This window comes from Hordeum vulgare, chromosome 6H (genome assembly GCF_904849725.1).
Source record: "Hordeum vulgare subsp. vulgare chromosome 6H, MorexV3_pseudomolecules_assembly, whole genome shotgun sequence".
Taxonomy (NCBI): Eukaryota; Viridiplantae; Streptophyta; class Magnoliopsida; order Poales; family Poaceae; genus Hordeum; species Hordeum vulgare.
The window spans coordinates 484,439,271-484,460,119 of record NC_058523.1 but is presented as its reverse complement, the minus strand read 5'-3'; the positions used below and the strand labels follow the sequence as shown (position 1 = coordinate 484,460,119).

Here is a 20,849-nt window from a genome sequence, read left to right as displayed (position 1 = left end):
CCAACAAGAAGTATTATAATAGGCTCCTCTAGCCACGGTCATACATATCGTCGGTCTGAAAGGCAGTTGCATGGTCCCCCCATAGTGCAATATCCATAATATTGACACTGCATGATATATATTTTAATTAGTACGTAGAAGAGTTACATAATAATAGATAACATGTTCTGTTACATGAGAAGGCCTACTCAATATCTGTTATCTAGAGGTTTCTCTTATCAGAATCTTGGCCTCGACCAGGAAGCCGAACCTTTAAGAGATCTGAGATTGCTGAAAGTATTCCAATTACAACTGTACATCAAAAAGTAGAGAATTGTAATTTGTAAAAAGATAGTAACGCAGGAAACCATAAGAGGTAAAGGAACATTTATGCATTTACAAAAGTAAAATGTCCTTGCCTATAAAGGAGTCTGTTTTCCCAACCATATAGGGTAGAAGCTTAAAATCAGTGAGTGAATAAGCATAGCGAGGATAATCTCCACACACATTTTGTTGAACTTCAACTTTTGACCATGGAGTTATTTTCATCATGAAACTTCCTTCCACAACCTTGTACTTGTTCTTTGTTGTGTTAACAAATAAATCTTTGATGAGACAAACATTACCCTCTTTTAGTTTTTCTCTGAATATATCTGCATGCATGGCATGTATTTCCCCATACATCAGTATAAATCACATGTACACTATATTATGTAGAGTATAATTGACTCCATTTTTTTGTATACATGTTCATCGATAAAGACGAGATCAACATGCGCTAATTCATTGTCCTTGTGAAATTCCACACACGAACTACACATGCACGCACGGTCACATGCCTCAGTGATGTGTTCAAATCAGAGAGAAGGAGGGCCTGGAATTTGAGCAAATGTACACTTAGTTTAAGCAGAGACCAAACCTAAGCAGAAGAAAGTGCGGTGCTAACATTTATTTGTAATGTACATATAATATGACCTTTATTTGGTAATAAATATAAGTGAGTAGGAAGAAATATTTGTAGAAAGAACATTTTATTTGCTATATTGATGTAAACAAGTTTATGTACAATGTACATCATTAATTTTTACAATATTGTTATTGTGTAGCAGAAAGTACTTCATGATATACAACGTTTGATATAATATCATTTGACTCATCATTATTGCTGTTAGTTAGTATTTTTAGACCTTTTCTTGATGTAACTCGTGAAATTGCCACATACAGCTGTCCATGGGTGAAAACTGGTTTTTCCAAATAAATACTAACACAATCAAGAGTCTGTCCTTGACTTTTGTTGATTTCCATTGCGTAGCAGAGGCATAGAGGTTACTGTCGCCTCTCAAGAAGGAATGTATATTTTTATTTCTTAGACATCAAATTAGTCCCAGGTATGTAAACTATTCGACCAATATGAGATCCTGTCATTATAGTAGCTTCCACTATTCGAGTTGTCAATCGTGTAATAATTAGACTTGTTCCGTTACATAGGCCAATGGTCTGGTCAATGTTCCTAAGGAGCATGATAGGACATCCAACCTTAAGGACTGACCTATGGTGTGGGAAATTGCTTATTTTAATAGCATTCAGATATTCAATATTATAGAGTTCATCAAAGTCACCTAGCTTGTCATTTACTTTTGAAATAGAATCACAGCTTAAAAATTCAAAAGGTTCAGTTGGTACCATCTCTAGTAAAAGCATATTTAAGTCGTCAATTGTTTCATTGTTTGGACAAACTATAGCGCGGTTTTGTAAATATTGTTGATCACAAAAATTTGTTTGTATACCTCCATACACAACATTTATAATGGCAGACATTTTTTCACCACCACCCTTGATAAGTAAGTCATGGGGTATCTTAATTTTGTCGTCACTTGTACTACTATTACTTATTTTCTCACAAGCCTTACCATCCCCAACAGCTAAAACCCACTTACTGAATTCTTTCAATTCTTTCTGCTGGGAAGGAAGTAAATTAGGATTGGATAGCCTCATCTTAACATGCAACTTTAAGATGCGAATATATTTCCACAAAGGTGAGTTTGTTATTGTTACAGATACAATTTCAGAACATGTTCCACCCTCTATAACAGGTAATATTTGTCTAAAATCACCTCCTAGGACAACCGAAATACCACCAATGGAGTTGTTGCTGCTATTTCACTTGTTGGTGTTAGAATATCTCGTAACATTCTATCTAGTGTTTCAAAACAATGCCTATGTGTCATAGGATCTTCATCCCAGATAATAAGAGAGCATTCTCTCATTAGGTCATCAAGGTTTGTCCCCCTTTTTATGTCACATAAGGTGGTCTCATCAATATCTATTGGAATTTTGAATCGTGAGTGGGTCGTTCTTCCACCTTGTAAGAGAAGGGAAGCTACACCTGAGGATGCAACTGCTAGAACTATTTTCCCCATAGAGCGCAAGTATGATAGTATCGACTTCCATACAAACGTTTTTCCTGTGCCACCATGCCTAGAAAGGAAGAAAAAACCTGGCCTTTCACTCATCACACATCCGATAATTTCATCATATGATTTTCTTTGATCTATATTTAGTTTTGATGATAATGCAGCAAATGTTTCTTTAAGTTGAGCTAAATCATATGAGCGTTCGTCCTGAATTAATCTGTTTATTCAATTTCCATCATTATTTGCACGGGGTTGTGGCAAGTTGAAATTTGCAATTGATGATCCATTGTGCAAAAAACACTTCATGTAATTTATCTATTAGCATATCTTGCAGCTGGTCAGGAGGCAATTCAAAAGATGGATTATTTTGCATAAGACGGAATTTGTGTTGTATATCATGAGACAAGTGGGCAGCAAATTGTTGTAAAACAATCGTTCATTTTTAATATTGCAAAACAAAATCATGGTAACAAATAAATGCCTAAGCTCGGATGACGTTGCCCATATCAAAGCCTCCTCAAATGTGGCATACCTCTCCGTATCATCACCTAACAATCCCCGGGCTGAACATGCCTCTTTAAATGTATCATATGTGATACCATTGTATGTTTGTAAATCCTCAAAACTACATGCACCTTTTAAAATCATGAGTAGCATTCTAAGGTAGAAATGCTCACCACTTAATGGATGTACATAGTATATGCGACCAATTTTATCATCAATATTTTTCTTTTTCTTCCAAATAGCATCTTTAACATCCCATGTCCACCTACTTGGGAAATCTACATAAGTAAGTTCATGAGCTTCTATATCTTACTCGTTTGCAACGAACCATTCAGTGAGCAAAGTATTTGTAAACATTTCTTCATTTGACGTGATGCTCTTCAGATTTGTTTCTGATTTATAAGTGACATTGTTCATACAAGGTAAATGGATATCCAAGCGTTCTACAGAGGTCATTTTACACTGCATAGGAAATTCAAATAAACACCAATTTGTTTCATGTGGAACTAAATGCCTACAATCTAAGTATTCTTTTATCTCATCAATTTCTTTTATATTTTGACTGCCAGGTTCATTTTCTTTACCTTTATCTCCAGTACATGTGAGTTTCCTCCCCTTAATAGTTTCAGAAATAATACGTGATCGATCTTTGTCCTTTGTGACATATTTGAAAAGGTATTTAACCACTCTAGTTTTGTTACACCATTCTACGTTGATATGTGCCTGGTATTTTTTAAGAAGGGACATATTATAGGGCACCACATATCGATTGTCAAGACGGTGTCCATTTTTTATAACGTAACGACCGCCGTCACGCTGCCTATGAACCGCAAAACCTTGTGAGTCAAATGAACTTTCATTGTGGAAAGATTTAGGGTAGTGCTTAGAACAGGCATTATTCTTCATGCATGGGCATTTTTTATTCATATCACCGCGTGGGCCATGCATCATGAATTCAGAAACAATCACATATCCTAAAGGGTATGTATTGACGTCAGGTATTTCGGCACTAATGAGGGAGTCTATAGTGGCAAGTGTATCTTTCTTGTTTTTGTTCTTAATCCATGCAAGACAGTGCACATGTGGAAGTCCCCGTTTTTGGAATTAATTGTTGTGTAGTAGAGCTAATATTGGACCAAAAACTTTATCCTTTTTAATTTTCTTAATGAGCCTATCATGTTTCATTTTATACACCATATGAACAATACCAGGTCGGTTAGAAGGGTACTGTCCAGGTTCATAACGAAGGTCTTCACTAATTTCTATCCATTTTGTATTGCAGGTGAAGTTAATGAAGATGTCAGGCCCACCATAGACTCAGCAAATGGCCATTCCATCTTGGTAATGTTGAACGTAGTATCGTTGACCACCTGTAAAACTGCTTGGCGAAACAGGCTTCCATCCTATTTTTTTGCCATCAATACAACCTTTTCCTACAACGTCACTTATTGTTTGGAAATTTTCAGACCTAAGTTCATCTTGTTTATGATTTATAAACTAGAGACAATTCTCTTCTACGCAAGCATGACTATCAACCTGAAGCTGAAAGGTAGCTCAGTCACAACATGTGTATGGATTGTACAGACCTGCCTTGTAGTGAAGACAATATGCATAGTAATCAAGCATTGTGAGTGTTTTGCGTTCATATTTTTGTAATTTACCAGCATCAGTGTACTGAATACCCAAATGGAATCCAGGATCACCATGTGGAAATAATAGTGGGTATTGTAGGGACATAAGTTAATAGTGCAAGTTTGAAATATATTGCAGTCCTTGGTTTTTATCATGCACAATAATATCACATTTATAGCTGTCAATTGTAAAATCACCAACTATTAACAAAGCAATGCCGTCGTGTGTGGGTAAATTGTACTAAACATCACTACTATTTTGTGGAGTCAAAATCCTTATTGCTACACGTTCGTCAGGAAATTCTTTAATTCTGTCTCTAGCTTGCCTGAATTTTTTAACAAGCGGGTTTATGTCATCTAACATATGCATCAATGTTGCAACGATTTTTCGATGCAACTCACCATCTAAATCATCTTCTTTGCACAATGCTTTTATTCTATTTTCGATTTCATTTTCTGTTCCATATATGTAAAATAGACCAAATTTTGGGTTACCATCAGGAGGGAGTAATGTACCAATTCTATGGTAGACCTGGCCGCTTATTCGAAAAACGTATGGACCATTACCGTCGTTGATCTTTTTGTCTATGTTTGCCCCCAAAGAAGTAAAATTAAATAAGCAATTATATTGCCTAATATGGTTCATAAATTCACGACTCTCACGACCGCCATTGAAGCGCATAGGGTGTGCAAGTTCTGGAGGGGGTGCTATAAATTGTGGTAAATTCACACGCCCACCACTACAACAACGGCTATAGATGATGTGCCTCTTCTTTCAACCAGACCCTTTATCTACATGTTCATCCCACCAGAAGAATGCACCACAATGGTGGCATGTATAACAAGGTGCTCCTAGACGTGACCGACGACGATATGTAGCTGATTAGGCAAAAGGAAACAATAAGGAATCCACTTTATTGTCTACTTATTATGTACATGAAGAGGAAATGATTTTTTTCTTGTAACTGTATTACCTTCAAGGGCTTCTGCATACTCCTCAGAAAGTGGCAATTTTATGTTGCCAGTCGCATCTCGTAATGGACCTGATTCTGCTAATTTCTTCTGTTTTCTGAGTTTAATATGTGCCAAACGATTTTCATTGGCATGACATGTTGGGTACTTAGGGAAGAAATTATCCCCATAATTGGACTTTGTTCGTTTATTAGCACAGACATAAGAAGTCAAGGCTTCGGATCCCTCTACGACGACATGATTTCATTTTTTGCGCATCGTAATACTAATTTTCTAATTCACCTGTTCCATACAACACCATGATATGAATACCAGAGGAACTATTACTTAAGCACTTGTGCGACATAGTAAAATTGATGGCAAAAGACAAAAGGTTAATCTACAAAGTAATTACCTGTCCAAAAGCCATCTGAGATGATGAACGGCTGAGCATGAAAATTGACAGTACAAAGCTGCATAATCTGCCCAAATCAATCGTCCACACGCAGCAACAACATCACCTGCACATATTTTGTTGGGAGAGGATGTGAGTATCTTTCTTGTTGGATGATATGAGGACATTGCAATTTAGAGGTAACATACCTGACCATGTCGCTCAAGAAGATGTTGCTGCTCGAGTAGGGTGTGCATAGATACGCAAGGAGGGAAGGATTATATAGTATCAATGGGCACAGGAAAGTTTTGCGACTTTATAGGCCATGATTGCGAGCTTGAAGGAGGGTAGAGCAGTTTCTAGTGGAAGAGGGCCATGATTGCGAGCTTGAAGGAGGGCGCAACAGTTTCCAGTAGCGAAGGCGGCTGCCATTACCTCGCCCTTACCTGCGCCTCTGTGGATTCCTACCAAAGTCTGGCATGCCCTCGATTGGATCGGAACGACCCGAATCATCTCCTCCAGTCGCTGAAATCGACTGGACATCCTCAACTCAGGTATACGGATCGCGCTCCTTCCGTTGTTGTGATCCACCGGAGGGAGCCGAAACGATCGATCCCTCGATGGAACCGACCGCACCAGCAGTCCTCTCTGTGGCTCGGCCGCACCGACGCCTGCGGCTATCCTTCCTCTCTGCGGCTTGGAGTCAACGCAAGACAAGAGGAATTGGGTCAGGAGGATTAGCGAACAGATGGTCTCCAGCGATCGGGTTTGCGAAGCCCAGCAGCGGGACTCCTCCGAATGGGCTGCTGTAAGGCCAATGCACAAGAGGCCTTGGTTTTGGCCCCTGGAGCAGCAACCCACATGACAGACGGGTTAAATAAAAAGACTGCGCATATCAGCTTCAAATCCAACGGCGAGAAACTCCTAATTAGCGAAATCCAATGGCCAAAAACGTCTAATCGGTGAGAGAGCAGGGATTAGGTGCAGTTTTACTGTCCTTAGAGCAAGTCTAGTAGAGCCCTTAAACCCTCAAACCCTTAAAAATAACCGCTTTTTTTTTACAGTTTTCATCGAAAAAATGGCGTAGACTAGAACCCTTAAACCCTTAAACCCGTAAAAAAATTTAGAGGTCCAACCCTCAAACGCCTTCCCAGCCTGTAGAAGTGAGGGTTGGGAGGAACCCCCCAACCCGCACTCTATTTCCACCTTCGCGCGGGAGGAAGTTGCTTCCCCGCGCTCATCTCTTCCCCCGAATCCGCCGCCGCCGCCAGTCTGCCGCCCCTCCGCGCCCCGGCCGCCGCCCCGCCGCCAGCATGGCCAGGCCAGGATCTGCCCCCCGAAGCCTCCCGGCCATGGCGAGACCCTAGGCAGAGAGGCCCGTGGCGCCGCCCGCCTGCCGCCGGCCCCTCGCGGTGGGCGGGCTGGGCCTGGCGGCCACGGCGTACGTGGGCGTCGACTACCTCTTCAGCCGCACGTCCCCGTCTCTGCACGGGCGGCTGCGGCCGGCGATCTGGGCGGCGCTGGCGCTCGCCACGGTCGTGCGGGCGCTCTTCTACCGCCGCTGGGACGCCGAGATCCGCGCCGCCCCGTGGTTCCTCGCTGCCATGCTCCTCATGTTCGCCGCTCTGCTCTGTGAGGCCATCTCCGTCCGGTTCGTCTCCAGCGTGCTCGGCCTCCGGTGGCACAGGTCTCTGTTCTACTCCTGGTCGCTAAGAGTATCCGCAATAGCGCGAATATGTGGTTTATTACTTTCATGTAAAGAATTTCCTGCGGTTTTACTTTCATTGTCTATAAGATATAGGGATGCCTCCTTGGTCCTTGGCAACATTCACCCTCCTGTTTGTTCTCCTTGCATTCTCACTTACTAGCAATGGATGATTGATTGGCATCTTGCCTTCCATTTGTTTTTGCCGATAGTGTATTTTAGTCGGTGCTCCTGATCTTGTCGATGCTTATGTTGGCTGAGAACTCAGGAATTGAGATTAACAGGTAGTTTTATAGCAGGGAACCTATTTGTTGATAAAAACATGTATGTTTTGCTGATAAAGGAATAGTTATTTCTTGCCTTTCAGTACTTATTTTTGATGCTACAAGAATTAACATGGTACTACAAAGCATGATTTATCTTTGTTTTACTTTTCTATGTCCTATTTGATTCGAACAGTTATTGTAATTTGCTCAAACATTGTTGTAATAATTTGAATGATTATTGTTTTGTTCGGTGGTGTAATAATAACTAGAATGATTATTGTTTTATGTCAAATGTGATGGAATTTGTGATATGGCATATGATGAAATGTGTGATATATGAAATGATAGTTTTAAAGGTTGGGGTTGAGGCAAAGACTAGAACCCTTAAATCCAACCCTTAAAACAGTTTAAGGGTTGGGTTTAAGGGTTTAGTCTTTGCCCTTGTTTTTCAAACCTTAAAAGTGTCAAAAACTGACACTTCTCAACCCTTAAAACTGCTTTGGGGCTTGTTCAGTTAATCCCCACCACAAGAGGATTGAAGGGGGTTGGAGGGGTTTGAGGTGGATTTTAACTTGCTGGGGATTTAATCCCTTCTAATCCCCTTCAATCCCCTTCAAACCCCTTGAAAATCTATGGAACCGAAGAAGACCTTGAGGGTTTGAGGGTTCTACTAGAAATGCTCTTAATACTAGTACTGACTAGTGTGCTTCATAATTGACCTGAAACAAATTATAGGGGATCTATTCTGCCGACACATACGTCATTTCGTAAAAATGTTATAAAAACGTTTTACAATATCCTTAAAACAATTTGAGATAAGCCCTCCCGGGCCCTCTCAGCGAGGTGCATTTCTGACCATTGGACCATCACAGCGAGCTGTCTGGGTCGTCGGATGGGCTATTGGTGTGCCGTTGGTGCTTCCTGTCTCTGGGCCAGCAGGTCAGCGCTAGATGAAAAAAAATCTCCCCTCTTCTTTCCGATTTGCCCTAACCCGTGCTCCATTTCTTGCGATTCACCGCCGCCGCCCATCGCCTCCCTCCCCTCCGCTGCCGGTGACCTAGCCCGTGGTCTCCGGGCTCCCAGGCACCTCCCTCTGCGATCCGCGTCTGCACTTCGATGGAGGAGGAGCCCCGACCGGTTCGTCACCGCGGCCCGCCTCCGCCGCCGCATGGAGGCACCCATACCGGAGACGGAATCTACCACCTCAGTGCTCTTCCGGACGACCTACTCCACCTCATCCTCAGCCGCCTCGATCACCACCGTGATGCCGTCCGCACCTGCATCCTCTCCCGCCGGGGCGTGAGCTCACGAGCGGCCTCAGTATGGCTAGGTTCAGTATACAGCAGATAGAGATCGAGTCTGTTCCAACGGCGATCTGTGCGCTTGGGTTGGTACTCCGCGTCCTTGTAGCGCAGCGCCCCGCGTTCGGCGGATTGCGAGTACTGGAGGTCTGTGTCCCTGATGGAGAGGATATGTACGCAGACGACGTGTCGGAGGTCCTCTATGCCGCTTCTGAGGTCTCGCCCGTGGAGAAGTTCCGCTTCATCCTCCCGTGGAACGTAGATCCGAAATCAGATAGTCCCGTGGTTCTACCTGGCTTCGATCGGACCATCTCAATCGAGCTCGATGTGTCTTACCTTGTTGTTGAGCAGCTGGCTGGGAGCTTCCCCGTGCTCGAGCGATTGATGCTCAAGGGCTTCTCGGTTGATATTGAGGACTTGGTCAGCCGCTGCCCTTGTCTGCGCGTGCTCAAGATCATCTCTCTTGAATTCAGCAACATCGTCATTCACTCGGCGTCCCTGCAGGAACTCCATATTCTGAATGAAGTGGAACCCTGGGCCTGCGCATATGAGATATACAGTATTGATATCGCAGCCCCCGCACTGAAGCATTTAAACCTTTCCGTCTACACCGACCGCAGCTGCAGCTTGTCCATCTTGGCTCCAATGGTGGAGCAGATCTCGTGGGAGTGCAAGTACAACATCATGACAATTGGGATTGGCGAACTGTGGGAACTCAAGTGCCTGAGCTTAAAGACAGGGGAGGGTGCTGCCACCAATGATGTGGATGGCACTTGTCTGTCGCTGCATATATCCGCCTATGTATGTTGCCTGTCCTGCTCAAGTTTATCCAAATTGGGAACAAAATTGTACTTATGCATGCCAACCTGTTTTGCAGAATACTTCACGTGCAAATGAAGCAGAACACGCCTTTGAGGAGGAGATACAAAACCTACCAGTTGGTGACCTATATACTTTGGAGCTACATCTTTCCCTTGGGCAGACAGGGCATGCTTGGACATCCATTGTGCTGTGTATACTTGGAATACAGTCTATTCGTATTGCTACCCAAAGGCTTAAGCTTGTTCTAAGGAGATCTGAGGTAATTGTGTAGACTCTTGATAACTTTATTCCTGAAGTGTATATTACTTGCCTCAGCTGTACCTTGCAGTAATCCACACTTGTTTTAGGTTGAAGCAGCTTGCGCAGCAGATTGTCCATGCCATGAGCCTATGCAAATTCCCTCCTTAGTCAATCTTCAAGAAGTGGAAATCAAAGGCTTCAGAGGAGAGGGCTACGAGTTCGAGTTCTTGCAATCCGTATCCTGGGCTGCACCATTACTTGAAAAAACAACGGCCATCAGGTATGTAGCTGGTCCACCGAAGTTATATTTTGCTATATACTTTAATTAGCAAGCACTTAGGCATCAGTAATTTAGTTTGCCTAATCTTTGGATTAGATGGCCCACTGAAATTATATTTAGTTTGCATAAGATGAGGGCAAATTGTGCTATGCAGAAACACATTTTTTTTTGTTTTTCATGTCTTTTCCGTAGTTCTCTTGATGCAAAAACAGCAACCTGCAGTGGCATATCATGCCTGTACTCATAGCTAAAACTGTAGACAAAGATTATATCATGGAATTGCACCATCATCAAAGAAGCAGAATCGTTCATCAATGTGAAATCAGTCTCATTATTTGGCTTCTCAAATGGATGGATCAGTGAATGACTCAACTAACCTTCTCATAGAATGTATCAATGTTTTCCTAAAACTTAGGTCCTATGATATCTAAATTCGACACTGTAATTGCCAGCCGGATCTTTTGATGGGATTCCGATAGTCGTCTGTTTTACCTTTGTACCTACAGAGACATGTAGAACTCTTCGTATGCAAAAATGCACCTGATAGATTTAGTTGATCATAACTAAAAGTTCAGAAAAACATGTCCAACAATCAGGGCCACAAAGAAATGCAATGTATGGTCTGCATCTTGAATCTTGAATCTATACTATAGTGTGAACCTATTTCTCTATAGCTGGCTTGCTTCCTTGGTAGAACTTGGAAAACTTTTGCAGCAATTGTCAGCCATTTGGTGCAGTCTGCCACTATATTCTTGCTGGCAGCGCTGCCTATATCGTTTCTGGCATTGTCTCCGTGCTATTCACCTTTTTTTGCGTCCGTTCTGTGCTGTTGCTCAGTTGCATCTCAGTTTTACTACCCATTATTGGCGACTGAACTGAAGCCATTTCTACTGCCTAAGAAGAAATGCCAATTCCATGCATCGGCCGTGGGTTAAGTTAGTTATCTTGCTGCTTATTTCTTCTATGGCCTGCTTACAATCACCTTGGAACCTCCGAAATGTATGTGGCCTCACTCGCATTTCGTTTGGTCTGTCGAGCTCTGCCAAGGTCGGTGCTGTAGTGTTTAAAGTTAAATATCGGCGCACTAGGAATAGTTTGAACTGAAACTAAATCTTTGGTCTGGTTTTGATTTGATCTCTATTTAGTTGTGCCTGTTAGACAGTTTTGCTTTATTATTATATTTATGTTTGTTCATGCAGATGCAATGGTTTAAGAAGTTGCTCATCATTAAAGTTGTGGAATAGAAGTTTTTTTTGGACATATAGAAGCTAACCAATTTTTGTGTACAAGATGTATTTCTTATGGGCACTGAGCTTACTTCTTTGTTTTTTGACAATGGCACAGAGCTTACTTAAGAACCAAAACTGACAAATGGAAGGCTAGATTACAGAATTAACTCATGGAGTTCATTACATTCAAACTGTAGGGCTTATATACTTTTAGATAACACTACCTATGTAGCATACATATCACTGTAAAATGACAATTTTCTTTTGAACTTGACCACCAAATCTTGAACATAAATGGCTCAGCTACTGACGCCATACCTCACTGTGTACAACACGAGACGTGCCACATTTACAGGTGATATCTTATCGTTAATTTCCTCCACATGCCGTGACCTGTGGCATGTAGAGTATTACTCAGCCATTAGCTCGGGCATTTTACCCTTAACTGAAATGAATTAAACTACCATGAATCATGTATATCAACTATCTCGAGACTTGATAGCAGAGTTGAGCAATAACTTAGCTCCCCATAGATGTTTTTTTCAGTGCACATCTGGTTTCCTATTAAGGCATCAGGCCCTTCGTACTTAGACAGCCCTTATGTTTGCAGACTTTTGTGCAGCTCCTGACAGCTGCATGGCTACACTACGGAATATATTTAACATGTTTTTTTTTTTTGGTTTTCATGACATGGTTGTATGTGTCTGTTCCATTATTTTTGTGGTTTCCACCTTATTGATCATTTTCATACTTCCATGACCATCAAGCTATCCGAACTCAACATCATGTTGAGCTTCTTGTAACTACTGAGTTCAGTTGAAAATGTGGTTACATGAGTGTCTGAAAGCAATTCCAAGTCTTTTGTAGTCAATCGGTCCAGGAATGGGTCCTGCATGGTCATCGTTTTTTTTTTCTTTCGTGGTCTATTGCTGCTGTATGGCATGTTCTTTCAGATATTGATGGGTATCAATTGTTTTCGCTGGTGTAGGTCTGCAGGGAACTAGATGATGCATCTTGGACAGAAGGATTAAATACTCAAAATTCTGCTGTACTACTTAAACTCTGTTACGGAGCTTGAGAAACTGTTTTCAGTTTCTTCCTTTATTTGACAGCCATTAGTTTTGGTAAGGATGTTGGGCACTTATATTTTGCAATGGACCTGCAAGCCAGAACCTGGCAATAATCCGCTTGGCATTGTCTGATGACTGAGTTCAATAGATCTGGAGTAAAGATTCTCAGTACACAGTTATGCATATGCTGTATTCTTCTCTATGGTCATTTGAGTAAAGTTTTGCATGATTTCTTTCTGAAAATCAAAACACGGATACACATTCAATCTTAAGATTTGGGCTGGTCATTGTTGTTGCAAGGCGTGTTATGCATTTGTTGTGTTCTTCTCTGGTCAATTGAGTATGCATATGTTGTGTTCTTCTCTTTGGTCAAAAATTATACTCCCTCCGTCCGGAAAAAGCTGTCCACGCTTAGTTCACTTTTAATTTTGCAAAAACACCCTTCTGGTTTTTAATCTCGTGCTAATCCCCCTCCTCTGCTTCTTCTTCCTTCGCTCATGGCTGGACCAAGCGGCCGTCTTCGCCGCCGTCGGCTGCCGTCGTAGATGCAGCGGGCGACCGCCCCCACCTGCATTGCTGCCCACCTGCGCCACCCTCAAGCTGTCCTCCCACCTACGGTTGCTCTGCTGCAGCGAATCTGCCCCGCCGCACGGAGGCGAGCTGCGGCCGGTTCCTCGCTCCTGCGGCAACCTCAGTCGCTGTTCCTCCTCGTCGGGCTGGCAGGTTCCTCCTCCTCGTCTCCCTGGCCGGTTCCTCCTCCTCGTCGCCTTGGCCAGTTCCTCACGCTTGCGGCAACCCCAGCCCCAGCTGCCAACCCCGGTCGTCGCTCCCCTCCTAGACGCCGCTCCCCACTTCGTCTGATCTTCCCAGGCGGTGAGACGACCACACGGACCTGCTTCTGCCGCCCGACCGCCACCTGATGCTGCAGCTGTGGATCGAGTCCACACCCAGCTGCTGCTTATTCCTCTGTTGCCACTGTTGGCTGTAGGTACAGTACTCTGAACATGTGCAAATTACTGAAGAAAATTGAATTGCTGCTTGTGATGCCTTGTGATGATCATTAATTCTTGCTGTTGATGTCCTCCTGTTGATGTTGTTGCTACTGAACATGGATAGAAGTTAATTAACTAACCGTGCTGAGTTAGCTAGCACAAACTTTGTAACTGATATGATTATGGGCATGTAATTCTTCCCCTGCAAAAGTTTTTAATGAAATTTGAGATTTTGAACTAATGTTTCTGATATATTGGGTTCTCCCCAATGAAGTTGGAGTATGGCTTAGTTTGTGTATGGGGTTGATTTTTCTTGCTTTGGTTATTATAATAAATGTTCCATGTCACTTGCTCCCTGTATAATCAACAAAAAACCTGAATGCTCAACCAAAACTCAGAAGAATGGACGGCCACAAAGGCCTACAGCAAGCTGGGCATCAAGGCGATGCTGCTAAGCTGTAGGGTGACTGTTCTAGGTAATCTGCTTACACATATAAATACGAAGATTCATAAATTTCTCAAAAAAATCAACAGTTAGGCCTTGTTTGGTACTAGTGTATTTTAGGAAATTTGTGAGGATTATCCCGGTCAAATTGCTCAATCCCCACACATCCCATAACACCATTTGGTTCTAGTGTATTTGACATGTTTCATCCCCACATTTCTCCTCAAATCCCCAAATTATAGTGCATTTTTCTCAATACCTAATACACTACCCCTACCTAGTGTATTGGGGATAAATGGAGATTTGAAGGGATTGGGTGAATGTTGGGGTTTCACCCAATCCCTTGGAGGATTATCCCCACCAATCTCCTTAAAAACACTAGTACCAAACAAGGCCTTAAGCATTTAACTGAGGTAAAACAATGGCTGATCTGATCTCAAATGAATGTGAAGTTTTAGCCATGTAGCAACTTTTCCTTTTCCTGAAGATATTCTGAACATGCCCTGAAATTTGTCCACCAACCATTCCCCCTTTCCCAAAAGCTACTAAAAAGCCATGACAAGAACTCCATGCCGACAAATTAACATACTCCTTGTTCCTGTGGGGTCAAGATTAACTTAATTCGGGTTTCTTCCAGCCATTGTTTGCATTAGCAGTACATGAGATTTTATACTGTTATGAATTACAAAAAATGTTTAGAATTTCCATTTATCATTGATTATAGATAGAAGCAGAGGAACGACTATGTATTTGAACTTGATTGCTCAAGAGGAGGAAGAAGCTCGAGAGGGTCATGTTATTGATTTGAACTTGATTGCTGAAGAGGAGGAAGGAGCTCGAGAGGGTCATGCTATTGATTTGAATTTGATTGCTGAAGAGGAGGAAGAAGCTCGAGATGGTCATGCTATTGATTTGAACTTGATTGCTGAAGAGGAGGAAGAAGCTCGAGAGGGTCATGCTATTGATTTGAACTTGATTGCTGAAGAGGAGGAATGAGCTTGAGAGGGTCAAGCTATTGATTTGAACTTGATTGCTGAAGAGGAGGAAGCTATTGATTTGAACTTGATTGCTGAAGAGGAGGAATGAGCTTGAGAGGGTCATGCTATTGGTTTGAACTTGATTGCTGAAGAGGAGGAAGGATCTCAACAGGGTCATGCTATGGATACGAACTTGATGGCTGAAGAGGAGGAAGGATCTCAACAGGGTCATGCTATGGATACAAAATTGATGGCTGAAGAGGAGGAAGAAGCTCGAGAGGAAGAAGCTGATGCACAAGGTAATCTAAAAAAGAAGGAGCTATCAGACAACGAGAGGTTTGGTGTTTACTTTGCTCCGCGAGTCATCGAGCTCAGAGATGGGGAGGTTCATCTATATGACAAGGTGCTTGTCGCAACACTGATGAATTTATGCGTACGAACAATTTCAAGAATATGGAATCTAGCGAAAGAACAACTTGACTTAGGCCAAGAAGTGAACGTTTCAAGCAAGAAGAAGGGGGATGTTGGTAGAAAGAGAAAAGAGCTAGACTTGGCGAGAACAGCTACGGTCCCACTGAACAGAAGAAGAACAATCAGATCTCTTGCAAGGTGTTTGGGTGTTCCCCGCTCGACTCTACACGATAGGTTTCAATTGCAAGAGTTGAAACACATCACTAACACTGTCAAGCCCTTCCTCAAGCGAGCCAACAAGATAGCGAGACTGAAATTCTGCATACCCATGATGGATGAGCACTCGATATTAACCCCTATCCTAGCTTCAAATCAATGAATAATATGGTTCATATAGACGAGAAATGGTATGATATGACCAGGGTTAAGAACAGTTACTATGTACTGCCAGGAGAACTTGAACCTGAGCGCACCGTATCAAACACTAACAATATTGGGAAGTTCATGTTCTTGATCTCCGTGGCAAAGCCCCGATACAATCATGAAGGAGAGATGACATTCAATGGAAAGATCGGGACTTGGGCGTTTGTTGTTGAGACAGAGGCACAACGGAGCAGTCAAAACAGACACAGAGGAACGATTGAGGTGAAACTAGTGAAGGTAACCAGACATGTATGCAGATAGTACTTGATCAATAAAGTAATCCCAGCAATCCAAGACAAGTGGTCCGACGACGACGAGGGCACCACAATATTCATTCAACATGATAATGCAAGGCCTCATTTCCTTCCTAACGATGTAGGTTTTCGAGAAGCAGTGGAACAAACAGATTTGGACATTCGATTGTTACAACAACCTCCAAACATCCCTGAGTTCAGTGTTTTAGACCTGTGCTTCCACCGCTCTCTCCAATCCCTAACCGACTGCAGAGCGCCTATGAATATCCGGAACTGATACAAGGTGTAGAGGAGGAGTTTGAGAACTATGACGCTCATAAGCTATTCAAGAGCTTCATCACACTCCAAGCAGTCATGGTTGAAGTCATGACAGATCAAGGAGGAAATAGCTACAAAATGCCTCATTTGCACAAAGATCACTTACATAATGTCGGAGAGGAAATAATCGGTGTGTATTGCAGTGCCGAGCTAATTACCGACACAATGGCCATTCTTGAACAAGGAGAATAGACTAAGGAAAAGGAAATCAGTAAATAGAGAAATGGAAAGAAAGGATATGAAAAGAAAGGATAGGAATTCGTGTCATTTGTGATATGTATGTCTTGTGTCATGTGTATGTATCTGTGTCATGTGTTCAATGAGAAAATATTGGAGTATGTCATGTGATTTATTTGAATTTATTCAGATTTATTTGAATTATTTGGATTTATAAGAATTTATTTGGATTTATTTGAATTATTTGTATTTTTGTGAATTTATTTGAATTATTCGGATTTATATGAATTTATTTGGTTTATTTAGGTTTATATGAATTTATTTGGATTTGTTTGAATTTGTTTGAATTATTTAAATCAATTTGACAATAAAATCTTATGACAAGATATAAAGACAAAACCCGAGTTGAGAGAAATAATATCTTCATTAAGGGTCATTACAAGATGTACAAGGTCATTACAAGGAGTTGGAAGAAGAGAAATAATATCTTCATCAAGGGTTATACAAGTTGAACAAGATCATTAGAATATCTTCTTCTCCTTCTTCTCCTTCTTCTTCTTCTTCATATTCTTCTTCTTCTTCTTCTTCTTCAATACTGATGATTAAGCAACTCAACATTTAGTACCTCATCCATATGATCAAGTAATTTGCAGGCATCAACTGCAGAAGAAGAGATTGGTACTTGAAATACACAGGATAGTTTCCTATTCTCCAAAAATTTCTGCATTCACAAACAAAAATGAATTTGGTGAAAAATACAAGCTGTCAAACTGACTGACCACATGAGTTCCAAACATACAAGAGACTTGCACTTGCACAGTTATAAACTAAGAACAAGAACAGATCTTACTCATAAAAAACTGAGCTATCAAACGGCGCCTGTTCTTATCAGGACCGTGGAAGTGTGAATGCCTTGCAAAACATGCTATCTTTACGCAATGCTTGGCTCTTCCTGCCAATATCAAAGATCAATACCTCACAATTCACAAATGTGCCGCTACAGATAAATGCCAAGGTTTCCATCTTCAATGCACAACATAATTTGGATTTTCTAACAGAAAAACAGAATGCTTTGCTTTTGTTTTATGTTGCCAATCAGCTTGGTGGGTTGAAGTGTTGAACTCATTGCTGAAAAATGAAGCAACCTGTTCCACGTCTTGAGGATTCCAACCATCATATTTGGTATGGATGTTTACCATGGTTCACCAGGACAGACTGACGTGCTATCGGTTGCTGCAGTTAGTTTTGCTTATGTATGTAGTTTCCTGTAGTAAGAACTCGCCTGTCAGCTGATGGTCCTCCACAGAGTTTCAACCAACAATTGTTGACTCACCTATAAGTGTTTTGACATGAAAATTCAAACCACAATAGAAGAGAAGAAAGAAATCCACATATGTAACCCCACAAATCCAGACCTATTCATCAAATATTGACATGCCAACACCAGAGAAAGACAAACAATATCGGAAAACTGCTATTACTGACCAACATTGCAGTATCGTCAGCACAGGGGCACACATAAGACACAAATGGATAATATTTCTACCCAATTAAATTATGAACCTCAAGTCTGCACTTCGTTAATCGACTCCAACTTTATATCTAGTCGAGAAAATTAACGCAGAACACTTTCTTTGTCCTGCTCCGGGGGGTAGCAACTTGGAAATCCTAGATTGAGATGGAGCAGGGGTGGAGTACCTTCTGCTTCACCGGCATCATCGACATGGATGTTCTCGACTGCACCATCTTCTTTGACCCCCTCCGGCCTTCGGTCTTCCAGGTCACTCACCCCTCCGCCTTCACTTCTCTTTCTTTATCATCATCCTTGCACGTTTTCCCCTGTACGAATCACTTGCCGATGGAACCATGGTTCGCCGCATATGATTCACCACTGCGTCGGGTGCCTGCAAAAGAAACCCACAACTTTAGATAGAAACCAACCTTCTGAACTGAAACCGATCAAGTTTTCTATGGTTCACCACTTTTGTTTCCCTCTAACTTTCTCAACTGAAACTGAAGACCCATGTTTTCAGTTTTAAATTCTGAAACAACATCTTGATACAGCAGGAACATTCAGATTTGACCAAAACTGCGATGGAGGAGGGGTGGCGTACCTTCAGGCTCGAGGAGGGGTGGCGTACCTTCAGCCTCGAGCAGGGGTGGGGGGCATCCTCAATGGCTTTGGGGGCACATAACGTATCAGGGGTGGAGAGGCGTCCTCCGTGGCGTCGGCGTCCCGATGCACGAGCGAGCTGTAGATCCGCGTAGTGGATCTGAGAGGGAGAGAGGATGGTTGAGGAAGAGAGGATGGGGGTGAGGAAGAGATGATTGAATTTGAAATACTGGAGGGACTTACCGGAGCCTCGCTGGAGCCGGAGGATGCACGGGGCAGCGCCGCAGCCGGAGCCGGCAAATCACGAGCTTGAAGAAAAGGGGACTCCTTCCATCTTGAGCTCCTGGCGAGGAAGAAGAGAAGAGGCAAGACGAGCGGGAGAAGGCGACCGGCAATCGGCAAGGCGATGGAGACGGCGGCGAGACGGGGCGACGGAGCAAGCGGCTGGTGCCCTCATCAGTGTGCGTGGCGAGGCGACGGAGCAAGCGGCTCGGGCGTGGCGAGGCGACCGAGCAGGAGCGACGGGTTGCGACGTTTGTCGGAGGAAAGGGGAGGGGGTTTTCGTAAAATTTCGCTGGGGACATCTATTTCCGGATGGAGGGAGTATTACAGACCATGAACGTGATTCTAACCCAGGTATTTAGCTTGCATGCGTACCTAGCAACCAACTCACCCCACAAGATTTGTTGTGTAAGATTTCATAGCCTTGGCAAATCTGGCCCCTCAACCGCCATGAAGAATGGATTTTGTATTTTCTTTCATGTGAATGGCCCTATCTTGTAAAGAATGATTTTTTGTGTTATATCTCTTTAGTAGTTAACTGAGGTTAGGATGATGATACCATGGGAGGTGAAGCATTTGCTTCAACCTTAATTGTATCATCCATCTATTTTGAGAAAGTAGCAGAGTGGATTTCTTCATCTTCTTTATTTGGGATGATATAGTCCTCACCAAATGGTATGTTGCTCTTGTCTGTGCCTGCTACTGCAACAAAAGACCTTCCAACGGCGCCAGAAACAAGCGTGCTGACGGGAGACTATTCTTGTCTTGATTCTCCTCAGCAACGGCACCAGGAATCCTTCTGCTACGGCTACTGATGGGGTTATAGTCCTAGGGTAGGGTCATAGGCGTACCCTATAAGTCCTACCCAAGGACTACCCTTTATAAGGGATGGGACCCTTAGTCAGTTCCGACTGAATTAAGGACATCCCATCATCCAGTCGGTAACGAATCCTCCACCATCCAGTCGGTGATGAGCATTCGAAGTATATCAAACTAACCGACTGGATTCCACTCCGCGCATCGTAACCCCCCTGGAGGGAAACGGTCGTACGTTTCCACGTGCCTTTATTAGCATTTAAGACATACGTTACCTGTAACGTAGACATTTATTCGCCACTACTCCACCCCTGTGCACCGAACCGTTGTGGAGGGCAGCGCACTCTATATAAGCCGCCCTCCCCCACTGGTGCAGGGGTTGGCAATTCACTGTAATCCATATTCCACTCGACAACAAGCTCCCAGAGCACTGAGACGTAGGGCTATTACCTCCACCGTAGAGGGGCTTGAACTCATACAATCTCGCCGTAGCTAAGGCTCTGCCCATCCTTTCGTACCCTACACATCTACTGTCATACTTATACCCACGACAGTTGGCGCCCGCCGTGGGGCAGGCGTCTAAGCGACTTCCGGCGAGTTTGCGACTACATCTTTTCGTCATGTCATCCGGCGGAGATTCGAGCATGGGTCACGAGATTCTCTTCGGCGCTCTCTCCTTCTTCGTCGATGATTCGGCATGGCTTCGGGACGCTCCTCTCGACGTCGAGGCGCTTCCCCATCGCGGGGCTACGCACTTCCGTGCCGGCGCCCGCGACATTCTTCTTCTCCAGCAGTCGGCTCCGGTGTCGACCTACACCGCCATCACGCGCCGCAACAAGCGGTCCCGTCGTCCAC

At 43.0% G+C, this 20,849-nt stretch overlaps 1 protein-coding gene across 1 annotated transcript; it reads left to right on the top strand.

Annotated features, from left to right (window-relative positions):
• Nucleotides 1–8,661: 8,661 nt before the first annotated feature.
• Nucleotides 8,662–14,019, top strand: LOC123403270. The gene is made up of 4 exons (XM_045097218.1): nt 8,662–9,946; nt 10,023–10,226; nt 10,315–10,487; nt 12,705–14,019. The coding sequence occupies exons 1-4, from the start codon at nt 9,167–9,169 to the stop codon at nt 12,718–12,720; spliced, it is 1,173 nt and encodes a 390-aa protein (XP_044953153.1). The 5' UTR covers nt 8,662–9,166; the 3' UTR covers nt 12,721–14,019.
• Nucleotides 14,020–20,849: the final 6,830 nt, after the last annotated feature.